Raw genomic sequence first — 22,845 nt, 5'->3', positions numbered from 1 at the left:
CTGAGAGAGTAACCCGGACGGTGAAGAAATCTGCCTACTTAATAGAAGAGCTGGTTGTGGGGTGTAATTTTTCTCTCTTTTGTATATGTTATCTCCTTGATTGGATTATTGGATTTTGCTATGGACTTTTTTTTCTATCATAAATTTATAAATCCAGGACAAACTATTAATAATCTCCCTTACCAAGCTGAATTACTAGCTTTCTGATACTCTGTTTGTAGCTGGAAACGTCTTTGCCTGGAACTGTCGGCAATATAAGATCAGCAGCTCCATCTAGTGGCAGACTTGGAAACTCCAAAAGAATATCGTGATTGTACTCGGAGGAAGTCTAAAATCTAAAGATTTGGTCCTCCCCTTTTCCTTTTTCCTTTCCTTTTTGGTTAATCTTTGACAGCACTCTCCCTCCTTTCCTCAACCCTTATTAACTGATCAAGTCTGAATGATGTATTAGGCTGAATAGAAACTTAAACAGATTTATACTATATTTACACTATATACAGAGGGGACTGATCTACTATTGTTATTGTGGAAAATAATTTATATATCTATATACTTAATAGATCGGCTAAAAATTGCAGATTAATTGTATATATTGGGTTGATTTAAATTAATTGATAAATAGAGAATTTGAGGAAGAGAAAGACTAAGTAAGCTGGAAAGTGGAGCAAACTTAGTTTGTATGCTGGGTTGGAAGAAATTTTGGTCTCCAAATAAAAATCAAGGAGGACCCCAAGGAGAGATGTCCATTGCAGCGGCTGCAACGGTTATTAAAGGGAGCAAGAAAGCTTTACTGCCCCCCTCGGTGTCATCGCCGGTATTCTCACTCCAAATGTCATCTAAATCTATAGAAGATGCAAATACATTGGGAAAGTCCCCCTCATTACAGAATCTACAGGGAATGATGCAGACGATGCAACAGGTAATGATTTTTTATTTTTTTATTTATTTTACTTCAAATTTATATACTGCCCTTCTCCCTAGGGACTCAGGGCGGTGTACAGCCAAGTAAAAACACATAAATACATAATACATAATACATAGATTAAGAACAGATTAAAAGGAAATATCTCAATTTGGCCCAAAATTTAAAAAGACATACGAATTTAAAATCATTTAAAATCATTTAAAAGGATTTGTTAGGCCAGCCCGGCTTGATGAAAAAGGAAAGTTTTAAGGGAACGGCGGAAGGCACGAAGGTCTTGGATTCTCCTTATCTCTGGGGGCAGTTGATTCCAGAGGGTGGGAGCCCCCACAGAGAAGGCCCTCCCCCTGGGGGTCACCAGCCTGCATTGCTTGGCTGATGGCACCCCGAGGAGGCCCTCTTTGTGGGAGCGCACGGGTCGATGGGAGGTCGTCGGTGGCAGAAGGCGATCTCGAAGATAACTAGGTCCTATGCCATGGAGCGCTTTAAAGGTTGTAACCAACACCTTGAAGTGCACCCAGAAGACCACTGGGAGCCAGTGCAGCTCGCACTGTTATGCGGGAGCGCCATGCAGCTCCCGTAATTACCCGCGTGGCTGCATTCTGGACCAGCTGGAGCCTCTGGGTGCTCCTCAAGGGGAGCCCCATGTAGAGAGCGTTGCAGTAGTCCAGGCGAGAGGTGACGAGGGCATGAGTGACTGTGCACACGGAATCTCGACCAAGAAAGGGCCGCAACTGGCGAATCAGGCGAACCTGACAAAAGGTCCCCCTGGCAACAGCCGTCAGATGTTCCTCCAAGGACAGCTGTGTATCCAGGAGGACACCCAGATTGTGCGCCCTCTCCATGGGGGCCAAAGACTCGCCCCCGATAGTCAGCGATGGAGTCAACTGACTATATTGGGATGCCGGGAACCACAGCCACTCGGTCTTGGGAGGGTTGAGCTTGAGCCTGTTCCTCCCCATCCAGATCCATACAGCCTCCAGGCACTGGGCCATCACTTCAAGGGCATCGCTGGGGTGGCAATGAATGATGAAGAATTTTGAGGATTTAGCAATGAATTTGAGAAGTGAAATGGGAGCGGTGCGGGGAGACATTAAAATATTAAATGAACAATTGACAGAAGTGTGTGAACACTTCCCTTCTCTTCCCCCTCCTCGTCCTCTCATGCACACCCTCCCGGCCCCGCCAGAGCCAGCCAGAGGGTTGTGAGAGGAGAAGGGGGATGGGTGAGCATCTTTGGTGAGGGCCGAATTGAGCCGAATCTGTCTCCCCCTCCTCTCTCTCGCTGCCTGACTGGCAGGAAACTGTAGGTGGCTACTTCTGGGTTTGCTCTCTGTCCCAAGAGAGAGAGAGAGCTGCCAGGGGTGAGTGGGGCAAGGAATGGGCTCCAGGAGGAGGAGGGGATCCAGTCTCCCCCATTGTGAAGCACACTTTTGCTGTGCTGCACAAGGCATTGCAAGAGGAGCAGGCAGGCCATGGAAGGGGTAGTGGGTCTTCCCCCCACCCAAAGGAAAGCCAGCCAGGCTTCTCCTTCTCTTCTACCCTTTCCTCTGCTCTCTTCCCCCCATTCAATCCTACTTTGGGACAGAGGAGCATGCACTGGAAACGTGTGTTGGGGTGACGTCAGAGTGTGTCTTCTAACCCTCTGATGCTCGCCTACAATTCTCCACACTCCTCCAGGCCTGGCTTGCTGAAGTGGGGAGCAGCCCTGACACCTCTGATTACCTCCCCGCTACAGCCCCAGCCATTGCAGCCCAGGGAAGGCACAGGAAATGAAAGGAAGCAGAAACATAGCTCTTGCTGGGGCAAAAGAGCTGAGATCGGGGAAGGCACAGGCAACAGAAAGTGGCATATTTGAAAGGCAGCGAATAGCGTCCCACTGCAAGAGCCATGCCGTGCCTCTCCACCATCCAACTTGCCAATGGGGGCACTTCTGCTGGGCCATCTACTCCCCCCCACTGGGCTGTTGTGCTTGGTGCCCAGCTGGGGAAGGGACAGTTCCCCACACCGTTCCCTTCTTTCTCTTGGCCCCGCCGACAAGGGAAGAGGAAGGCCAGGCTTGGGGGATGGCTCCCACCCCACAGGATCTGCCCCTGCCATTCTCTCCCAGCACTCTTTACTGGCGGCAAATATATCACGACGAAGGGAGAATGCTGTTGCCTCACAAAAGCAAGTGCAGGGGTGATTCACTCCCGCACTAAGGTTCCATGCCACTGCCACGACAGGACGATGGCTCTTTCATCCCTGTGCCATGACAGAGTGGCAAGGAGCCACAGCAGAGGGCCCAAAGAGGCACATGCAGCTCCAGAACCACAGGTTGCCCACCCCCGGTTTAGCCCCTAGGAGTTTCTTCAAGGCTTGGTGCACCAGTTTAGTGTGCTCTTCTAGAGTTTCACTGAATATGAGAATGTTGTTCAGATAGACTAGAACACCCTTGTAGAGGTGCTCATGCAGCATTTCATTAATCAATTGCATGAAGACTGCAGGGGCGCCCTGTAACCCGAATGGCATCACTTTAAACTGGAAGCTGCCTAAGTGGCAGTTGAAAGCAGTCTTACACTCTTCCCCCTCTTTGATTCGCACTCGGTAGAATGCCTCTCTTAGATCTAGCTTGGTGAACACCTTCCCTTTCGCCAGGTGGCTTAGCATGTCCTTCATCAATGACAGGGGGTAGGTATTTTCCACACACACTGTCTTAATTCCCCTAAAATCAATGCAAAGCCTCATCAATCCATTTTTTTTTCTTTAAACAGCACTAGGGTGGCCACCTTAGATTTGGCAGGCTGAATGAACCCTCTAGCTAGGTTGGTGTCAGTAATTCCTCAGCTCATCCATTTCCCTGGGGGGGGGCGGGTGTCATGGAATACATCTTTGGCTTGGGTAGTTTGACTCCCAGTACAAACTCCTATTGTGCAGTCAATGGGTCAGTAGGGTGCTGCTTTCTTGCTCGCTGAAGTGTGGCAAATTGAGTTTTTTACATGATCTTCGCGCCATGAATGCATGTATTCAACCTATGGGCCCCTTGCAGTGTGGGACACCAAATCCTAATTTGATTCCCCAAGATCATGAGGTGATGGTAATCGACTTAAAGGATTGTTTCTTTTCCATTCCTTTATGTCCCTCTGATCAGGAAAGGTTTGCATTTACGGTCCCTGCGGTGAACCATTCAGAACCCAATAAATGTTATCACTGGATGGTTTTGCCACAGGGAATGTTGAATAGTCCCACATTATGTCAATTTTATGTTGCTGAGGCATTAGCCCCTTTTTGCAAATGTCATCCATTGGTTTTGGTATATCATTATATGGATGACATTTTAATTGGAGCGCCAAAAATACAATCTAACTGGCTTTCCGAAATACAAAATGATTTATGTGTCTATGGATTGCAAATTTCCCGGAAAAAATACAGCTGCACGCTCCATATCTGTATTTAGGACATAAAATGTTGCAGTCTTTTTCTGCTCTGGCTTTTCCTTGTTTAAGTCTACCCAAAGTTATTTCCTTGGTTAATTTGCAACAATTGCTGGGTGTCATTAATTGGGTTCGCCCGTATTTTTCTTTGCCTACACATTTACTTAGTCCCTTATTTGATTTATTGACTAAAGGAAAACAGCCTGGAAACCTCATTATAGTTCCGTCTGCAGCACTTGCTACAGTCAAGCAAATTAATGACATCTTGAGTACTCAATTTGTGGATCGAATTCCTCATAGAGATTGTCAGTTATCTCTTTTAATATTACCTACTAGTAAGCTGCCCACGGGAGTATTGGCTGTTTTAGAAAAGCAAAAAGTATATTGTATTGAATGGCTTTATTTGCCCCATACACCATCCCAAAATGTTTTGCCATTTATCCAAGCCATTGCTGAAATTATAACTTTGGGGCGCACTCGAGTTTGTCGTAGAAATGGGACTGATTTAATAAATATTGTTGTTCCTATCCCAAAATCACTTTTATTTTCAGAATAACTTATTTCTTCAGTGTGCTCTAACTGACTATGTTGGTTGTATTTCATATCATTTGCCTAAAGATCCTCGGCTTACTTGTTTAATGACTTCCTCCTTTCCTGTTCGCCCACTGCTTTCTCCCTCTCCATTATTGCAAGCTCTTACTGTTTTTTCTGATGGAGGATGAACAAGAGGTGCGATTGCTTACAAGGATCCTCATGATGATACTTGGAAAGTGTCCTACACTGCAGTGCAATTTTTGCCTCAACACTCAGAATTGTCTGCTGCTATCTTGGCTTTCCACACTTTTTCTCAACAGCCTTTTAATTTGATCTCTGACTCTCAGTATGTGCGTCAACTTATTTTTAATCTTCCAGGTGCTTATATCATGCCTAGGATTGACTCCAATCTTATGGCCCTATTTCTCACTTTGCAGCAACTATTACAAGACTGGAAACATTTGTACTTTGTTCCTCACATACGCAGTCATTCGTCCCTTCCTGGTCCTCTTTCTGAAAACAAGTCACGCTGATGCTGCTGTTCAGTTTTACCCACTTTGTTCACAGATCCGTTTTTGAGTCATTCTTTTTCTATCAAAATGCCAAGGGGCTGGCACAAGCTTGCTATATTCCACTAGATCAAGCCAAGCAAATTGTTCCATCCTGTCCCCAATGTTCTGGGGCATCCCCTTTGGAGGACACAGGAGTTAATCCCCATGGTTTCATCTCTAATCAACTATGGCAAATGGATGTTACCCATGTTCCCTCTTTGGCTCCCTGGAAATATATTCATTTATCTATTGATACCTATTCCAGAGCAATTTGGGCTACGCCTTGACGAGGGGAAACAGCTAATCATGTTATTTCTCATCTTTTTTCGGCCGTTATGGCTTTGGGCAAGCCCTCTTCTTTAAAAACAGATAATGGGCCTGCCTATTTTTCACAGGCTTTTTTGCAATTTTGTACAACCTGGAATATTGTTCTTACTCATGGTCTCCTCTATAATTCAACAGGTCAAGCCATTGTGGAGCGTGTTAATTGATCCTTTAAGGACTGCCTTCACAAACAAATAAAAAAAGAGGGCTCACGGGTACCAACTTTGTCATGGGTAACACAACAGGTTACAAAAGTATTATTTACCTTTAACAAATTGAATTTTTCAATTTCTAATTCAACTGCCCATCAGAGGCATTTTCAACAAAAAACAAGCTTGCCTCCTCCTCTGGTACATTATCAGGCATTACCAGATAAAACATGGTTGGGACCGGTCCCTCTGATTACTTGGGGGCGAGGCTATGCTGCTGTGCTTGCCCCTAGATTCCAGCACGCTGTGTTCGCCCAGCCAAGGATGTCGTGGCACCAACCCCTGAATCCTATCCCAGAGATGGTAAAGGTGACTCTACAGACGGTGCAGCAACCAATCCGATCCTGTCGTGCCAATCCAGTGACATGGGGAGATGTGAAGAATTTGACCACCAAAGCGTAGGCAGTGCTGCAGCAGCAACAAGTCGAACAAACACCCGAGAATTTGTGCGCTGCCATTTTTGCGGTTTTAATTGCCAATTCCTTAGACATAATTTGTTTGTGCATGATTGTTAATAGCTGTACTTTGGCAACAGCAGCTGTTATTCCACCTAAACATTCGCTCAAACAACGAATGAAAGAAAACCTATGGGTGCACCTTGCAAACATCATAAAATCTGATGCCTTTTGTTTGTCTGAAGCCTATGATATGGAAAATTTGCTTTCTACATGTTTAATCCCTGTCTGTAGCCCTGGTCCTGTAATTCAGAACTTTACTGGCTTGAGTAGGTATTTGTTGGGAGGGAACTTTAACTATAAGACTATAACTAATTGGGGGGTAGCTGCATATTATCCACCCCCTAATGCAATCGATTTGCATACTCCAGTGGTAGCGGTCCCTGAAAATGTAACATGTGTAAAAATGGTTAATTGTACTTCTTCAAGCAAAAACCCTCACTGTCTTCACATTAGTTCACCTGTCTTAAACTGTACAGCTTTTGAAGAGACTTCCTTTAATTTTGCCCATATTTGGCTACCGCAAGGGTGGCTTTTTACATGTGGCCAAGAAACCTTTAATTATATTCCTACTAATATTAGTGAAGCGCAGTGTTCTTAGCCGGTTGATTCCTGTTTTGCTTTCTAAACAACAACTTCACTCGAGCCATATTCGGCATGGGGTCACCCTAGATGACACTTGTGACTCTGAAACAGCTTTACTTTATCAAGCAGAATACGTAGCATTGGCTATATCTATGGTGGATGTGCCAGCACTTGCTGTTCATGCTCATCTAAATATTAATGCTATTGCGTGTAATTTAGCAAAAACCATTAATGCCACTTCTTCAGCGATCTCAGCAATCAACCATGAGCTGCAAGCTTTTAGAAAAGCTATTCTTCAAAATCATGCTGCTGTTGATTATTTGCTTTTACACCAGCATTTGGGTTGTGAAAATTTTGAACGACTTTGTTGCTTTAACATTTCAGATGAGTCACGGAACATTCAGCATCAACTTAATATTTTACATAATTTGGCCTCTGATTTAAAAATTGACACTTTAGGATCTTGGTGGGAAAGCCTTTGGTCTTGGCTACCTTCAGGCTTATTGGGAAACATCCTATGTTATTCAGTCATCATTTGTGCTATTTTGATTGGTGGGTGCTGTTTTGTTCAGTGTCTTCCCTCTTTTTGTAATATATGTATCACTGCATTTCGCCCCAAACCCCCTCTCACACTGCCTCAGGGCCAGGTTTATGCCTTGTATAAGCAACTGCAGGGAAATTTCTCTCCTGATTACGATGCCCTGACAAACAAAACAAAACAGAGTGAGATATAGAGGTAAAAGGTCATGGTGTCAGGCTGTGTGCAGCACACTGCCTTGCCTCAGATGCTATGTATCTTGCCTGCTTGTATGATCTCATTCTGGCTCTGATTTGCATTATCTCACCTTGCCTTCACCATCAAGATAATGGCATCTTAAGGGGGGCGAATAGTATCTACCAATTAAAACATTGTTGCTGGTTTGCCTTTTCTGCTTGTAAAAAACTGTATAAAAAAGCAATAAATGCTGCGAAGGAGAGAGACATCTTCGCACAGAGCAAATGACTGGACCCTGATTTCTACACTTAAGCCCCAGGTCTAGGCAGATGGATTTCTGCAAGACATCCAAACTGTACTCAAAACAGAAAGCCAGCAGAACTGGAACCAATGCAGAGAATAATTGGCTACAAAGTCAGCAAAACAACAGTTCTAATTTGCAGAATGAAAGTACTGCAAAGAACTTTCACAATTTATAGATTACTAAAACTCTAGTTTTCATGACCTTTAACTGGGCAAAATGGTGCAACATAGGATGATTTTGGAACCAAGGTACCTCAAACGGTCTAACTTAAAATGTGCATCCAAAATCTGGGATCCAGGACTCTTGAGGGAATGAAAGTTGGAGAAGTTGTGAATACTTCAATATTACTGGCTGCTGCTACTGATCTTCATTTCCAAAGTTCTATGACAGTTCCCAGCCAGCTTTGCAGTTCCTTGCTTCCTCCTCCATCCAGCAGCAGCCTTACCTGCTTGCTGGAAAGGGAAGAAGAAACAGGAAGGAAGGAACCTCCACACACCTTTCCTGGCCCATGCCGTTCCCCATGCACTCTACCAACCTGTGCCATCTTCCTGCATGCCTTCACTGACCCACACACCTCTTGAGCACTACACACATCCTCCCTGACCTGCATTGCCTCTCCCCACCTGCATCCCTATGTATCTTCTCTGACCCATGCTGCAATTCATGGGCACCCACACACTCTTCCTAACCCATGCCACCACCCATTCATTAATTTATATAGCTACCCATCTCAGAACAGTGACTATGGGCAATATACAAAGATTAGACAATGAAAAAAATAATCCATGCACCTGGAGAATAACATTTTCCTCATAAAAAGCATACCAACAAGGTTAGTCTAACCTATTGGCCTGAACCCCTGGGGTAACATCCAGGTCTGTAGAGGCTTACAAAAGAAAAATAGTGGCTAACATGGAGCAATATTAATGGGTAGACTTACAGAGATGAAAACGTTGTTGGCTTGCAGTAAACACAAGATACTTTCCCAGGATGGAGCAATGGAAGCAGGTGTGGCCTCTTTGCTTTTATGCCATTGCTTGCTTTTTGCTCACTTCAGTCTGCCACTCTCCTTAAAGGACCCCCACTGTGTATTATGTCAGGGGGAAAAAGCATTCCAAGCACTTAACACTTAACTGGTAAAAGGGATAATTATAACATAGTGGGATAATTATGCTTCATCATTCCAAATTTTTAGATAACATTTGAAGCTAAGCAAATATACTGGGTGATAAAAAAAAACCCCCACTGTTATTAACCATTCATTGATAAATTTCACATCATTATTATTTTTAAAAATTCTTAATAGTTTTCCTTATAACAAATGAACAAAAATACAATTCAAACAGTAAACATTTTCATATTCCAGTTTAGATATTGTTTGGTGACACTGAACTTCGACACTGAATTAAACCATGTTCAATCCTATCAAGTTTTTTAAAATTCCCAGAAGTGACAACACTGCTGTAAAAAAAATCCTTTTTGATAAGTTTATCAGAAATCAAGAATGCTCTAGATAAATTAAGTACTTACCGAAGAAAGAAACATAATACTTTATTTTGGAAATCTACACAAGGCACCTGGTGAGTATAAATGGAAATACTGTATAGTCTTATTTCTAATTATTGATTGTTTGCAATTATTAATTTGGCTACAGGATAATAGAAATGCTAATGATATCAGAATTACATGATATACTCAAAATAATAAAAAACAACTTAAGGAAGTTCAAAACTACTTGGCCAAAAAAAGAATATAAAATATGACTACATTCTACAGGGCAACGATAAGGAATTGAATTTAAATAAAAACATTTCTGAACATCATTTGGAAAAGCAAGCACTTAAACCTGTGGTTTTAAACATGCTAACTATTTAGCAAATCCAGGAAAGAAAAATTAGGAAAACTTTATGGAACAGAAAAGAACTGTGTTTGGTTGTTGCTTGTGTTGTATCTATTCTTGGAAAGTATCTGGGAGCAATACATTCTTTATAAAGGCAAAAAATACAGAATAACAAAACCAGTTTGCAAAAGGCACATAATCACCTTAATGTTTATAAGACATTTGTGTTAGACTGAATCTTTAGAAAAGAACAAAATTCTAATACTCCCATCAGAGAGTGATTAACTGGCACTTGGGTGAGCCTACCGTCTTCCAACACAACTCCAAGTATGATAAAAAAAACTGCAGGGATAGAGATGGACATCTTGGAGACAATATTCTAGTGCTACTTATAAAAAAACATAAATCTTTCCCTTCTGAAGATTCAGAAATCTGGCCATTAGGTAGCCAGAAAATGCTTTCTAAGGTCCCACTTTCTTACTATCATAACAGATTCAAAATCATGACCACGCATTAAAACAAAACAATCTCTTAATGCCTTCTGGAATGAAGATCTGGCAGACAAAAGTAAAGTTCCAGGCACTTCTACCCCATATGGAAAAAAAAATAGGCTTCTATACAAGAATCTGCTTTTATCATCAGGGATTAAGGAGATTAAAGATTGAAACAGAATTTAAACAGAACTAAGGTAAAACTGTTATCTTAGAGAGGGATTATACTTTATGATAAACCATTCCATTCATAGTCATTTTTATACATTGAATATTAATATCAATAATTTTTATTTATGGCCAAAAGCCATGCATGCATGCATGCATATGTGTGTGTGTGTGTGTATGTATGTGTGTGTGTGTGTGTGTGTGTGTATATGTGTGTGTGTATAATGAATATATATATATTCATAAATTGAAGGTATGTGTGTATATATATGTATGTACAAAACATAACTGAATTACATAAAATCTGATACTTTATTGTGGCCTTTTCCTCCCACAATATGCTTTGAACTATCTGAACTTGATTCAATGATATCTTGCACAAAATTTGCTGCCATCCAGGGTTCATCCATATTTTGCAACTTAGCTCTATGCTAAAACAGTAGCTCTATGTATCTACAGCTATATTTCAGAGAGAAAGCAGTGCAAGAAGTCATCAAATCTTTGTTGTCATCTATTGGCTGTGTGTGTGTTGCAACCCAGTTACGACAGCCCTTTTATGTGCATACACAAATGCATGCGCATGCATATACACAAACACATTATTTCATGGACAGATTTAGTATATAATAAATATACTCAAATGAGACACCTTCTAGGAATCCAGTTGCTTAGCTTCTTGACAGATGAATTACCACATTTAGCAAAACAAAAAAGAAAAAGTCTGTTTTAGTGTATAGTGTAATGGTGGAAAACTGATTAAAGCAGCTCATCAGAAGACTTTGGGGCAGTCACTCTCATGTAGCCCATAAAATTGTTATGGGGGAAATAGAGGGGCATTGATTACTGCCTTAAACTCTTAAGTAAAAGATAGTTTAACAAGTAAACAAATACATGAAGAAAGAAAGTGATTCTGGAGATTCATTAAGATTTTGTATCTTCAGCACAGTTTCACTAGAGATAACTGAAATATCAAAAAGCATGGGACCTAGAAAGATTAACTGAAGTTAAGAAAGCTTAAACTGAGTGATATGTAGCCATCTGTCAAAGGCAGGTCATATAGAGAGCACCGAGGGCTTCCAGCTGCATACAAGGCTCCTAAGTACCAAAAGGCAGGTTGCCTATGCTGAGTCAGTCTTTGGTGCAGGAAGAATGATTTCTTTAAAGCAATTAAAAGTAAAATAGAGGTGGCAAAGACTCTAGCCATTAAAATTAAAAAAAGGAGTATAAAGCAACCAGAGATAAATCAGGATCAGCAATACCCACTTAATACAATACCAAAAATATAACAACAACAAGACAACCAATATTCAGTGATAATTTTCAGGATGTATAGAGAAAAGGGAAGAAGCACCGTTTGTTTTTTAAAAAAGAAATCTACACTATCTTTGTGGCAAGTAGATGCTTGTACAAAGAAGGACTCAAATCAGCAAAGAAATGAAATGCATATGTCAGTATAATATATATACATGATTAGGAGAAAGTTGGTATCTCACACTGTGTTTCCTGGCATGGGCACATTTATAGCAGGCATGCCGTATCAATTGCTTTTTGCTCCATCAGAGAGAGACTGCTTTGCTATCCAAACCCAGGCTTTCATCTGATCTAAACCCCAGGACAGTTGAAGCAAGCAGCATCAGTTTCATTCTAGAACTGAAAACCTTAAAAAGCAGACCTGCTGAAATGTTATTATTTGTTCATTATAAAACACTTTTCCAGTTAATAAGAAGGTCTAAAGTGGAGCTAAATATTTTGACCTATGTAGAACTGAAAGAAATGAAAAGCCGAAAGATTATTTTTTCCCCTGGAGTATACTGTTACATGAATATTGTTGCATTTCTAGTTTGATCTTTTCTTGGATGAATTGAAATAGTCTTTGACTGTCTTTTCAACATCAGGAATTGCATAGGTCTGAGCCGCAAACACTCCAGTACAACTCCCCACCAAAAAGCCTATGATTGCAGAAGATCTTAGTTTGGCTACAACAAATCCAGCAAGAAATCCTTTGACAAATGGAGAAGCCAGCCAAGAACCATCCTGTTGAAAAAAGAAAAAGATAAGGTTTCTGAGCTAAACTAAAATTCACATATTTTCTCTAGAATTCAAAGCTAATATAATGTTACTAACTAAAGATATATTGATTCCAGTTGCAGACAACTACTAATCAAGGCATTAAACAACAAATACATTGTTCCCTAATGATAGGACTGTTTAAATTGCATGCAGTGGAGTGGACCTAACTATTGACTTTTAGGAGACAGATATAGTTAAAAGATTTCCATATATAAGAATTTAGAAACTTGGATTCATTTTCTTATTATTAAAACAAGACAAATTATTTGCTGTATAATTGGCCTTTAGACAAGCCCTTTGGATCACAAATATCTCCAGAACCTGAATTATTGATTATTAGTAGAAACTGGTATACTCCTGTTTCTTCATTTGGTATTGTGCATATGGTATTGTGGAGAAATTACAGAAACCTTTTATGTGGCTTCACTAAGAGTTAGAACTTTCTAGTCCTAACCTATTTGCCTTGAATTGTAAATAATTGGACAATTGATCTTAACTCATGATGTCCTTTTATTTCTTTCTATATTTCAAAACCTGAATTAAATTTTAATAAGCAAATACTTAATTGGGCTATTTCTGACAGAGATCAAGAAGAGTTTTCTATTTATATTTCAATCAAACATTATCCACTGCATTAATAATGTATTAATGGATAAATCATAATATACGTTCTTTATATAGCCCTAAAAATCATGAAAACTAGCTGGGTGACCTTGGGCCAGACAGCCCAGCTCACCTCATAGGGTTGTTGTTGTGGGGAAAATAGGAGGAAGTTATGTTGGATACATTAAATAAATATTGTGGTGCATTAACAGATAAACTATACAGTAAACTCTCAATTTAAAGGAAATGAAGGGCTGTCCAGTACAGTTGAATCTCCATTTGGGGGTGAGTAGATGGGTGATAATAGTATGTTTACTATGGTTTACAAATTAGGATGTTTGTTTTTGATGGAATATTAACAGGATGTTAATCAGCAAATCATACTTTGTTGACATTTATAATTAAGCATCCTGTAGCAAATGAAAGGCCTTTACTGGGAAAACAAAGCAACTCCATTCTTTTACCTGCCCCACTCCAGCCTGTACTTCATTTTCAACTTTTCGTTTCAAACTTTCCAACTGATCCTTCAAAAAAGCAAGATCTTTCAATTTTGGCAGAGAATCCTACATATTGGAAACAAAAAAGCATATTCCAAATTGCATGCACAATCTATTTCAATATCTCTGTTCCAGAAAGCAAAGAACTGAGGACCAAAGCAGTCCAGCAATTCCAAGAATTTGAAATCTGTGTGAATCTATCACTTTACTACATCAGGAAGATACTGGGTCTTTTTTTAAATGTGTCTGACTTTTCTCCAAAAGCATAAGATCAAAAACAATACTGTACATTCATGTAACACAATTTAACTATATGCTTTTCAGAGCAGGAAATAAGAATTCATTAGTGGACTATTTTTCAAATATTAGTTACTACCAGCAGCAGGCAACTTTTGTTTACCAAGGTTTGCATCACGTACATGACCAGGTCTTAGGGGGAAAGATCTATATTCAGACATACAGCTTAACAAAGGCACTCCCATTAACCACTTCCCCTTATATCTCAACTCCCAACTAACATCCTACCCAGGGGTGAAATCTACTTACCTCCCTTACCGGTTCAGAAGCGCACACGTAGAAGGTAAAAAAAATTACTTCCTGGTTAAAACCAGGAAGTAATGACACCTGGGCGGTGATCGCTACCGGATCGCCGAACCACAGGGAAAAATCGCTACCGGATCGGGCGATCCAGTCCGATCCAGGAGCATTTCACCCCTGATCCTACCTATTCATAGTTCAAAGACGGAAGTTCGGAGGTTCGAAGTACTTAGGAGAAATGAGAATATGCTGTTTCCATCAAAGCATGCCTAGAACTATGGGGGAGGCCAATCATTTTATTATTCTATTCTACAGGATCAATCTTTTCATCAAAATGATGAATACTAATCTCATTGTAAGCTTTGTCCATTTTGTACAGGAGTACAGATATAGGTACATACGACAGAAATAGAGTTTGCATTGCCATGATACAATACTGCTTTTGAAATTTGTCCCCCCTTGGATCCCATGCACACCTGCTGGGAGAGCGGGAGAAAATCTGTAATAGGCTACATAGACAGCTTCACAGACTGAGACCATGATAGTGATGCAACATAAAGCTATTGAAAAGCTGCTACAGTTGCACTTATCAAACATATTTATAACTTGTCATAATAAAATTTGGCTAATTAATTAAAGATTGCATGTAGACGGATAGTCTAGACTGAAAGCAGTACAGTATTTCCAAAATCACCATCAAATTATAACTTTATTACATCGATTCTGTACTTTGTGGAACTATGACACAAAACATGGATTCTCGGGACAAATCCTAATGAATTACTTAAATTTTAATGTGGGAGTTCCACAAAATCCATTCTCAAATCCATATACAAAATCAAAACCAAAGGAGTAAGAGATTCCAACCTTTTTAAAATATGCTTTTTGTTATTCTTCTGTATCTTGTTCCTATCTGTTTATTGAGTTCACTATATTGTGAGAGATTTTTTTTCGGCAGTGAGGCACCACCAAATTTAAGGAATGAATAAAATTTTAGGTGATGCAAAAATAAATAGTTTGGGCATAGGTTCTCACGAATCATATGAATTAATGCAGAGAACGGCTGCCCTCCAGGGCTTACCATTAAACTACAAATCAGCTGTATCTGTGATATGGCCCTTGGGTGATACCTTTCGTCAACTAAGGTGAAACATTATGAAAATATAATGAGGATCCATGCTTAAACCAAAAACAAAAAAAGCCAGTTCTGTGACTATCACGATTATGAAGATCGACGAATTCCAACTCCACGAGTTTCTGCACGGGGCAGCAAAAATCGTAGTTGCTCTGGCTTTAGGTGGCCAAAAATATGAAGGTTGGAGTTCGATAAATAGGTTTGGGAAGGTGTCTAAATAACGCGAATCCCCAAAGTTGATTTCTTGGGATTCGATTTTCACGGACTACCCGATTCGGGTACAAAGCCAGCTTGCAAAAACAAGATGTCTAACAAAATACGACAAGTTGAAGGTTGACCAATGCAGCTGCCCATCTCCGCCGATATCACTTTGGGGGACGAGGGAAGAAAGACCGATCGCGAGTGAAAACCCGGAGCCAACAAGACGCTTCCGTCCGCGCGCCTACCTTATCGTCCGCCATTTTTAGCCGGAAATTGCTCGCCTTCCTTCTGCAAATGCGCAGAAGAGAGTGCCGCTCTTGTGGTTTCGGCATCTGTAGGCTTAGTTTGGATTTTTTTTAATGAAAATGAATGGGGAAATATGGATTTTAATATGGTTGTCAATGTCCATACAAACGCAAAAGCCGACAAAGGATGCTGCGTTGAAGTCACACTATCTTAATTGGTAGGGCATGTTTGAAATTCAGTGTAACAAAGCGGTTTAAAAGCTAGAAGAATCCAGTACGCAAGGGGCTGGAATAGGCACTTTTGTAATTGAAATAAACATGTGTCACAAGTAAACAAGAATACAATTGAAGGTTTGTAACTCTTTTAGCATTATTCGTTTACCAACTTTTTAATAATCCCAAAGTCATTCGGAATAGGCCTAAATATCAATTTTCAAGTTAATCAAGCCAATCGAGTTCACTAAGTCATAGAAAATTTAAGGACTGACTGACGCTATAAGATGCAAATCTTCCGCGGTTGTCCTTGCATTTAAATCCCCATCTTCCTCTCGAGAACTCAGGAATGTAGAGGACTCTTCCTCCCCCCCCCGACTCCTTTCATTCTGTCTTACTCTCTCCCCAAAGCATCTTCAACATTCTTCTATTAATGTATTTTTTTCATTTCCGCTTTTTCATTCGGGTGTTCAAGGCGGCGCACCTAGCGCTCCCTCTGTTATTTTTTTCCCACAACAACCCCGCGATTGAGGTGGGACTAAGAGAGAGCGACTTCCCCAAATATATCCAATGAGCGTCCGTGGACTGGAATTACTCTAAATTCAACACCTTCACTGTTTCACCAGACCGTTCTATCCGATTTGGACGTGGTTTCAAGTGGTATTAGCGTAAACATCAAATGACAACAGGAAGATCAGCGTTTGGTTCAGCAGATCGGCCTTTTACTTTCTTTCCCCACCTCGGATTGTTTGCAATCCGCAGGGTCGGAAGACATCAATGTGCCCTGTCGCCTGTAGGTGGTGCTGCCAGCTTGGGCTTCCTTCACGGAACAGAACTTGGCCCGGCTCGAGCTACATTGCATGCTGGCATCATCACCCTCCGCCCCTCCTTCTCTCCTTGGCTCGACTCGGTTTGGATCGGATCGGCTCCTCCCACCGAGGCCAAACTCGGCGTCACCCTCTGCCGCACCATCGCTGCTGCCTCCCTCCCCGCCGGGTTGCACAACATCTTGCCTCCGGAGCGAGCGAGGCAGCTATGCTGGGCAAGGACTACATGCTGGCCATCATCCTGGTCAACTGCGATGGTGAGAGTAGCAGCCGTAGGACCGGCGCGGCGGGAGAGAAGGGAGGCGAGAGCACCTATTTGGGAGGAGGGACGCGGCGGCCTCAAGTGGGATAGGATGGGAGCAACTTCGGATTCGCCGGCCATGCGACCGGCCAAGACCGAAGAAAGCAGTGGCTTTGGGTGCCTTTCGATTGACTTCCCCACTAGGACATGGGTGTGCGCGTCTGGGTTTTGGAAAGTACGTCAGGGCTGCCTTTCCTCATTGGAGAATGGGCAGGGGGTCTGATGGGGCCATTCCTATCTGGCTACCCTCGTGCACTCGTCCTGGGCTGGGGCGTCAGCCTCTGGGCTCATGTCGGCGTCCAGATGGGCATGGCATGGCATGAAAAGGACGGGGCTTCCAGCCTCCCGCTTTTAGCAGATGATGTCGTTGCCTCAATGTGCCATGTACCTTGCCTTTTTTATTATTATTATTATTAAACGCAAGTGGTTACCTTTGCCGCCTGCTGGTCGGGGAGAAGATGCTCACCTCTTGTCCCACATCAATATGAAGACACTCATAATTGGTTTCCATGGTGAAAGTAAGCGGGGACAACGGGGGAGGCGAGAGGGCAGCTTTGCAAAATCCATTTCCTGTAATGTGCAGTTTTACGGGTTTGTCTTTCTTTTGGGCCACCCTTTTTGACGACCTATTTTTAGACAGCTTTCCGTGGTGCTGAAAAAAAAGGGTAGGAAAGTAGGTTCAGTTCATCCATTTCCATTGGTTCCTTAGCAGTGTAACCTTTTTCCTTAATGTTTTTCCCTTTTTAATTTTTTTTTTTGTATATTCAGAATAGAAATAAATATGAAAATGCTGTATCTTCAGAAAGGTCTTAAAATCCTGACTAACTATGAAAACCTCATCAATATCAATACATCAATTATGCTCTTACTGTTGCATTAGAATTTAGATATATTTAATATCTCAGTCTATTTATCTGGAGAGCAACTTTCCTGGATTGATTTTTCATATTGTGGTTTGTCCCAGATTGTTATGAGTTTAACAGTCTCATAGCTGATGACTTTATGACTTCATAAAAGTGAAGCTTTTGCCCCATATGTGAATGGAGGGTGTAGCGTGTATATGCGTGTGAGGGTAAAGGTAAAGGTAGAGGTTCCCCTCGCACATATGTGCTAGTCATTCCCGACTCTAGGGGGCGATGCTCATCTCCATTTCAAAGCCGAAGAGCCAGCGCTGTCCGAAGATGTCTCCTTGGTCATGTGGCTGGCATGACTAAACGCCAAAGGCGCATGGAACACTGTTACCTTTCCACCAAAGGTGGTCCCTATTTTTCTACTTACATTTTTTACGTGCTTTCAGACTGCTAGGTTGGCAGAAGCTGGGACAAGTTTTTTTTTTTATTTGATTTATATGCCACCCTTCTCCGAAGACTCAGGGCGGCTTACAATGTGCTCAGCAATAACCTTCATCCTTTTGTATATTTATACAAAGTCAGCTTATTGCCCCCACAAACTGGGTCCTCATTTTACCTACCTTAGAAAGGATGGAAGGCTGAGTCAACCTTGAGCCTTGGCGAGATTCGAACCCTGCAGTAATTGCAGGCAGCTGGTCTTAATAACCAGCTTAATAACTGGGTGCCTTAAACCCCTGTACTACCAAGTAACGGGAGCTCACCCCATTACGTGGCACTAGGAATTTGAATTGCTGAACTGCCAACCTTTCGATTGACAAGCTCAGTGTCTTAGCCACTGAGCCACTGCGTCCTGCGTGTGAGTGTATAACATTACAAAGTTTTTAATGTTACAGCTAGGGTCCTATATATGCTAGCTTTATTTCTGGCTTAAGCTTCACTTTTCCAGAGAGTCCCTGGTTGTCACAGTTGTTCTGGATAATGTTTCCTTTTTCTGGAAAGCCAGAATTCAAAATGTTTTACACAAGAGCAGTTAGTCATGTAAAGCCCTTCTAGCCATTACGTTATCAAGAACTAGACTGACAATCTAGCAGCAGGTATTTGACACAGTTCTCTGAGTAGAGCAGGGTAAATCAGGTGATCAATACTGGAAGAATATACAGAGGAAACCGTTCATGCAGCAAATTAGTTATTCAATACTAAGTGCCCAATACACTGTAGAGCTTTTTCCATAGTCCACTTTAATATCTTGCTCTCTGCAGTACTGGGGGAAGATATAATTATGCCCCTTTGACAAAATGAGCCTGCCCCTGTTCCCCAGAGGAACATGAGACTCTAGTCCATATGTTTCCTCAGTGGGATTTCTTCAGCAACTTGCAACTTAGAGTTATAATTCCACTTGCTAATAGAAGTTCCACCTGATCAGAGAATAATCTTGTTTGCTTTTTATAGTTGGACCAGAACCCTAAGAATTCAAGAAAGAAACAGAATTTATTTAGCTTCCATTACTTTATGCAGCAAATTAGTTCCCTAATTTTAGGATTTCATAAATATCAATATTTTAGTGCCTATCTTGTTTTATGTTTTATACCTTCTGTTATTTCTCATATTTCATGGATCATGATAAGGTTCACACGCTTAGTAGCATGCTTAGTATACTTAGCATGTAAGTATTTTATTCATAAAATAATGTTATAATTTAATTAACTAGCTTTATATATTTATATTTAAAGTATTTTACTGTTTGTATTTATAGTGTTTCATTCTCTGAACCACTTTATATAATTTAACTTCTAGAAAACATTTTGTATTGTACTCTGAGCCTTGCAATTTCTTACATTTGTATGAAATGCTGGTCAGTAACTGTAATAATGATACTATTATTTGGCTAATCTTGATAAGTTATAGAGGGCTGGACCTGGTGGTGATTAGATGGGAGACCATTAGGAAATTACAGAATTCTGGGCTACACTGGGAAGTTGAAAAGGGCATCCTGACAAAAGACATTGTTAAAAGCACTCCCCTATGAATGAAAACCACTTTGATATGTTCATGCATGCAACTGATCTTAGTTTGGCGAAAACTGTACTTCTAAGTTATTGAAAATATGAAATCTTGCCCCCTACCTTATTTTGCATGTAAAAATATAAAATTGTTACAGGACTGAAGTCAACTCAGAGACTTCCAGTTGGTTATCTTTATTAAAATAGGTATGTTTTTAATACTCTATCATTAAACATAGATACTCTATCATACTCTATCATAAAACATAGAATAACAGGTTTGAAAGGACCTTGGGGGTCTTCTAGTCCAACCTCCTCCTCAAACAGGAGACTATGCCATTCCAGACAAATGGTTGTCCAATTTCTTCTTGAAAATCTCTGGTGATGGAGCACCCACAACTTCTGGGAGCAAATTTCTGTTTTCATTGTCAAGAAATTTCTCCTTAGTTCTAGGTTGGTTCTCTCTTTAATGATCTGCCAGTTGATGTCCTGCCCTCATGTGCTTTGGAGCATAATTCAATAATTCAATCCCCTCTTGACAGCCCTTCAAGTACTTGAAGATAGCTACCGGTATTATATCACCCCTAATCCTTCTCTTCAATAAGCTAGACATACCTATCGTAGTTCCCTTAACCATTCATTATACAGTTTAGCTTCCAGACCCCTTATCATCTTTGTTGCTCTTCTTTGCACAATTTCTAAGGTCTCAGCATCTTTTTTACATTGTGGTGGCCAGAGCTGGATGCAATATTCCAAGTATGATTTTACCAGTTAGTAGAGAGCAGTATTATTACTTCTCCTGATCTGGGTGCTTTCCCTCTGTTGATGCATTGGCTTTTCCGGCAGCTATAGCACATTGCTCACTCTTACTTAAGTGGTTGTCCACTAGTTACTACTATTGAGCCAGGTAGCGCCTATTCTATATCCGTGTATTTGATTTTCCTTTAAAGTTAAAACGAAAGCCCTAAAAGGAATCTTCCATCTAGATTTTAAATTGGATTTTGAAAGAAATAAAAACAAGACAAGGGAAAAGGAGACAGAGGAACATTTTTTAAACAATAAAAAGATTTAACTTGGAAGAGAGGAAACGGGCGTTTTAAAATGGATACTTTGTTGCCGAAAGAGTTGTGAATTGAAGAGAGACATCTGCTGGAGGAGAGATTGTGGGAAAGAGCCATAGGAGTATACAGCTGAAAAGATTAAGAGAAGCAGAGAGGACAAGGACTGAGATTGTGATGGTTCAAGTGAGCATTTGAACTGGACACTATCTGGAAAGAAAAGGGAGATATCGCATGGACTTTGAAACTAGAAGTATAAGTAAATGAAAATAATAAATTGGAAAATTCTAGCCTTCTAAAGTGACAATATGGAGAATTGGGAGGATGAATGTGAGATATTAAGGGAGATATTTGAAAAAATAAGAGAAACATTTAAGGGAAATAAGGAAGCAGAGGATTGGTTAGAATGCAAGAAAAAAGAGAAAAGATGAATGAGAAGCAAGAGAAACAAGGAGAAAATATTGAAAAGGAAATAAATGAAAATAAAGATAGATGATTACACTGGGATTAACAGTGATAGAATGAAAATGGATAAGAGAGAATACATCTCAAAACTGAAAAGAAGAGAAATAAATGGGGAAATATTGAGAGGGAAAATTAACAGAGTGAAAATTAAAGAAAAGAGGCAGAAAGGGAGATATATGAAAAGGAAGAGGAAGAAGGTAAGGGAATGGGAGAAAGGGAGGAAAGCATCAAGAAATGGATTGTGGAGAGTTTAAAAGAAAATGGTTAAGAGTCAGTGAAAATATTAATATGTTAATAAAGAGAAGGATGTTAATTGTAGAAATTATATGTGAAAATACTGTTTAATGTAAAGTAGATCAGTAGATGAAATGTGAAAAAAAATGAACTGTTTTTGATGTTGGAGGAAGCACTAAGTGGAGAGAAATAAAAGCAACAAAAGAATTAATTGAAATTAAGATGGAAATTGAAATGTAAAATTGAATGAAAATGAAATGTTAGTAAATGATGTAAATGACAGACTTGTAAGAAGTAAAACGGAAGAAATACATTGTTAAAGGGAAAAAAACAAGGGTTGGAAGATTATTTTAACAAAGGTTTCAAGGAAAAAATGCAATAAGTTAAAATATTTGTTAATAATTAAAAAGTGGAGGGGAATTTCGAGTAATATTTTTTTTTTATTGAAAAAGTTTTTCAAATACAATTTTTCCCCCTTTTTTCCCCCCTCCTCCCTAACCCCCCTCACCCCACCTTCCCCTTTGACTTCTTCATAATAAAACCCAAATTGATAACAGATTATATCATACTTTGCTATCCACTTACTCCATCTCCATATACTGACCCTTTCTTTCTAATAAAATTATCATGCCCCCCTTATACTATGCTATAATATGCATTTCAAAGTGACATTCTATTATAACAATATCTAGTAACTCCTGATTTAACATAATATTATTATATCTCCCAATTTAACAATTTCCTCTCGTAATCTACCCTTTTACTACCCCCCATACGATATAACATTTCAAAGCATACTTCCACTCTAATACTATTCAATAAATCCCAATTTAACACTTATTCAGTTCAACTACCCATTTCCTTCCCCCCCTTCATTACATACATTCACATCTAAACATAATATCCCTTTTCTTTAAACTAAACAATCCATAACCTATCCTATCTCCACCCACTTTCCTACAAAATTACCATAATTATTCTTAATATCTTTATTCTTCTGCCCACTCCCCTAGAAGAATATTCCCTTATGTAAATAAAATCCTAAAAGGAAAAAAAAAAACTTTTTGCTTGTAATCCATATAACATCTTCTGTAATA

At 40.3% G+C, this 22,845-nt stretch overlaps 2 protein-coding genes across 2 annotated transcripts in view; one reads left to right on the top strand and one right to left on the bottom strand.

Moving 5' to 3' along the window:
- Positions 1-9,538: 9,538 nt before the first annotated feature.
- On the bottom strand, positions 9,539-15,844 carry LOC139313722 (SLC35A4 upstream open reading frame protein). Its single transcript, XM_070939157.1, has 3 exons — positions 15,800-15,844; positions 13,649-13,747; positions 9,539-12,545 (listed from the first exon to the last, which is right to left on the bottom strand). Exons 1-3 carry the CDS (start codon positions 15,812-15,814, stop codon positions 12,348-12,350), a joined length of 312 nt encoding a protein of 103 aa, XP_070795258.1. The 5' UTR covers positions 15,815-15,844; the 3' UTR covers positions 9,539-12,347.
- A 945-nt stretch (positions 15,845-16,789) lies between these two features.
- Positions 16,790-22,845, top strand: part of APBB3 (amyloid beta precursor protein binding family B member 3) — a 103,427-nt gene continuing 97,371 nt past the window's right edge. Inside the window, 2 exon segments of the mRNA XM_070940830.1 lie at positions 16,790-16,842; positions 16,844-17,096. Of these exon segments, the coding sequence (XP_070796931.1) occupies positions 16,790-16,842; positions 16,844-17,096 (306 nt within the window).

The sequence above is a fragment of the Pituophis catenifer genome, unplaced genomic scaffold, assembly GCF_029215685.1.
Source record: "Pituophis catenifer annectens isolate HBS135680 unplaced genomic scaffold, rPitCat1.0.hap2 SCAF_3, whole genome shotgun sequence".
Taxonomy (NCBI): domain Eukaryota; kingdom Metazoa; phylum Chordata; class Lepidosauria; order Squamata; family Colubridae; genus Pituophis; species Pituophis catenifer.
Note: the sequence above shows the minus strand (reverse complement) of the source record. Positions and strands in the feature narration are given on the sequence as shown.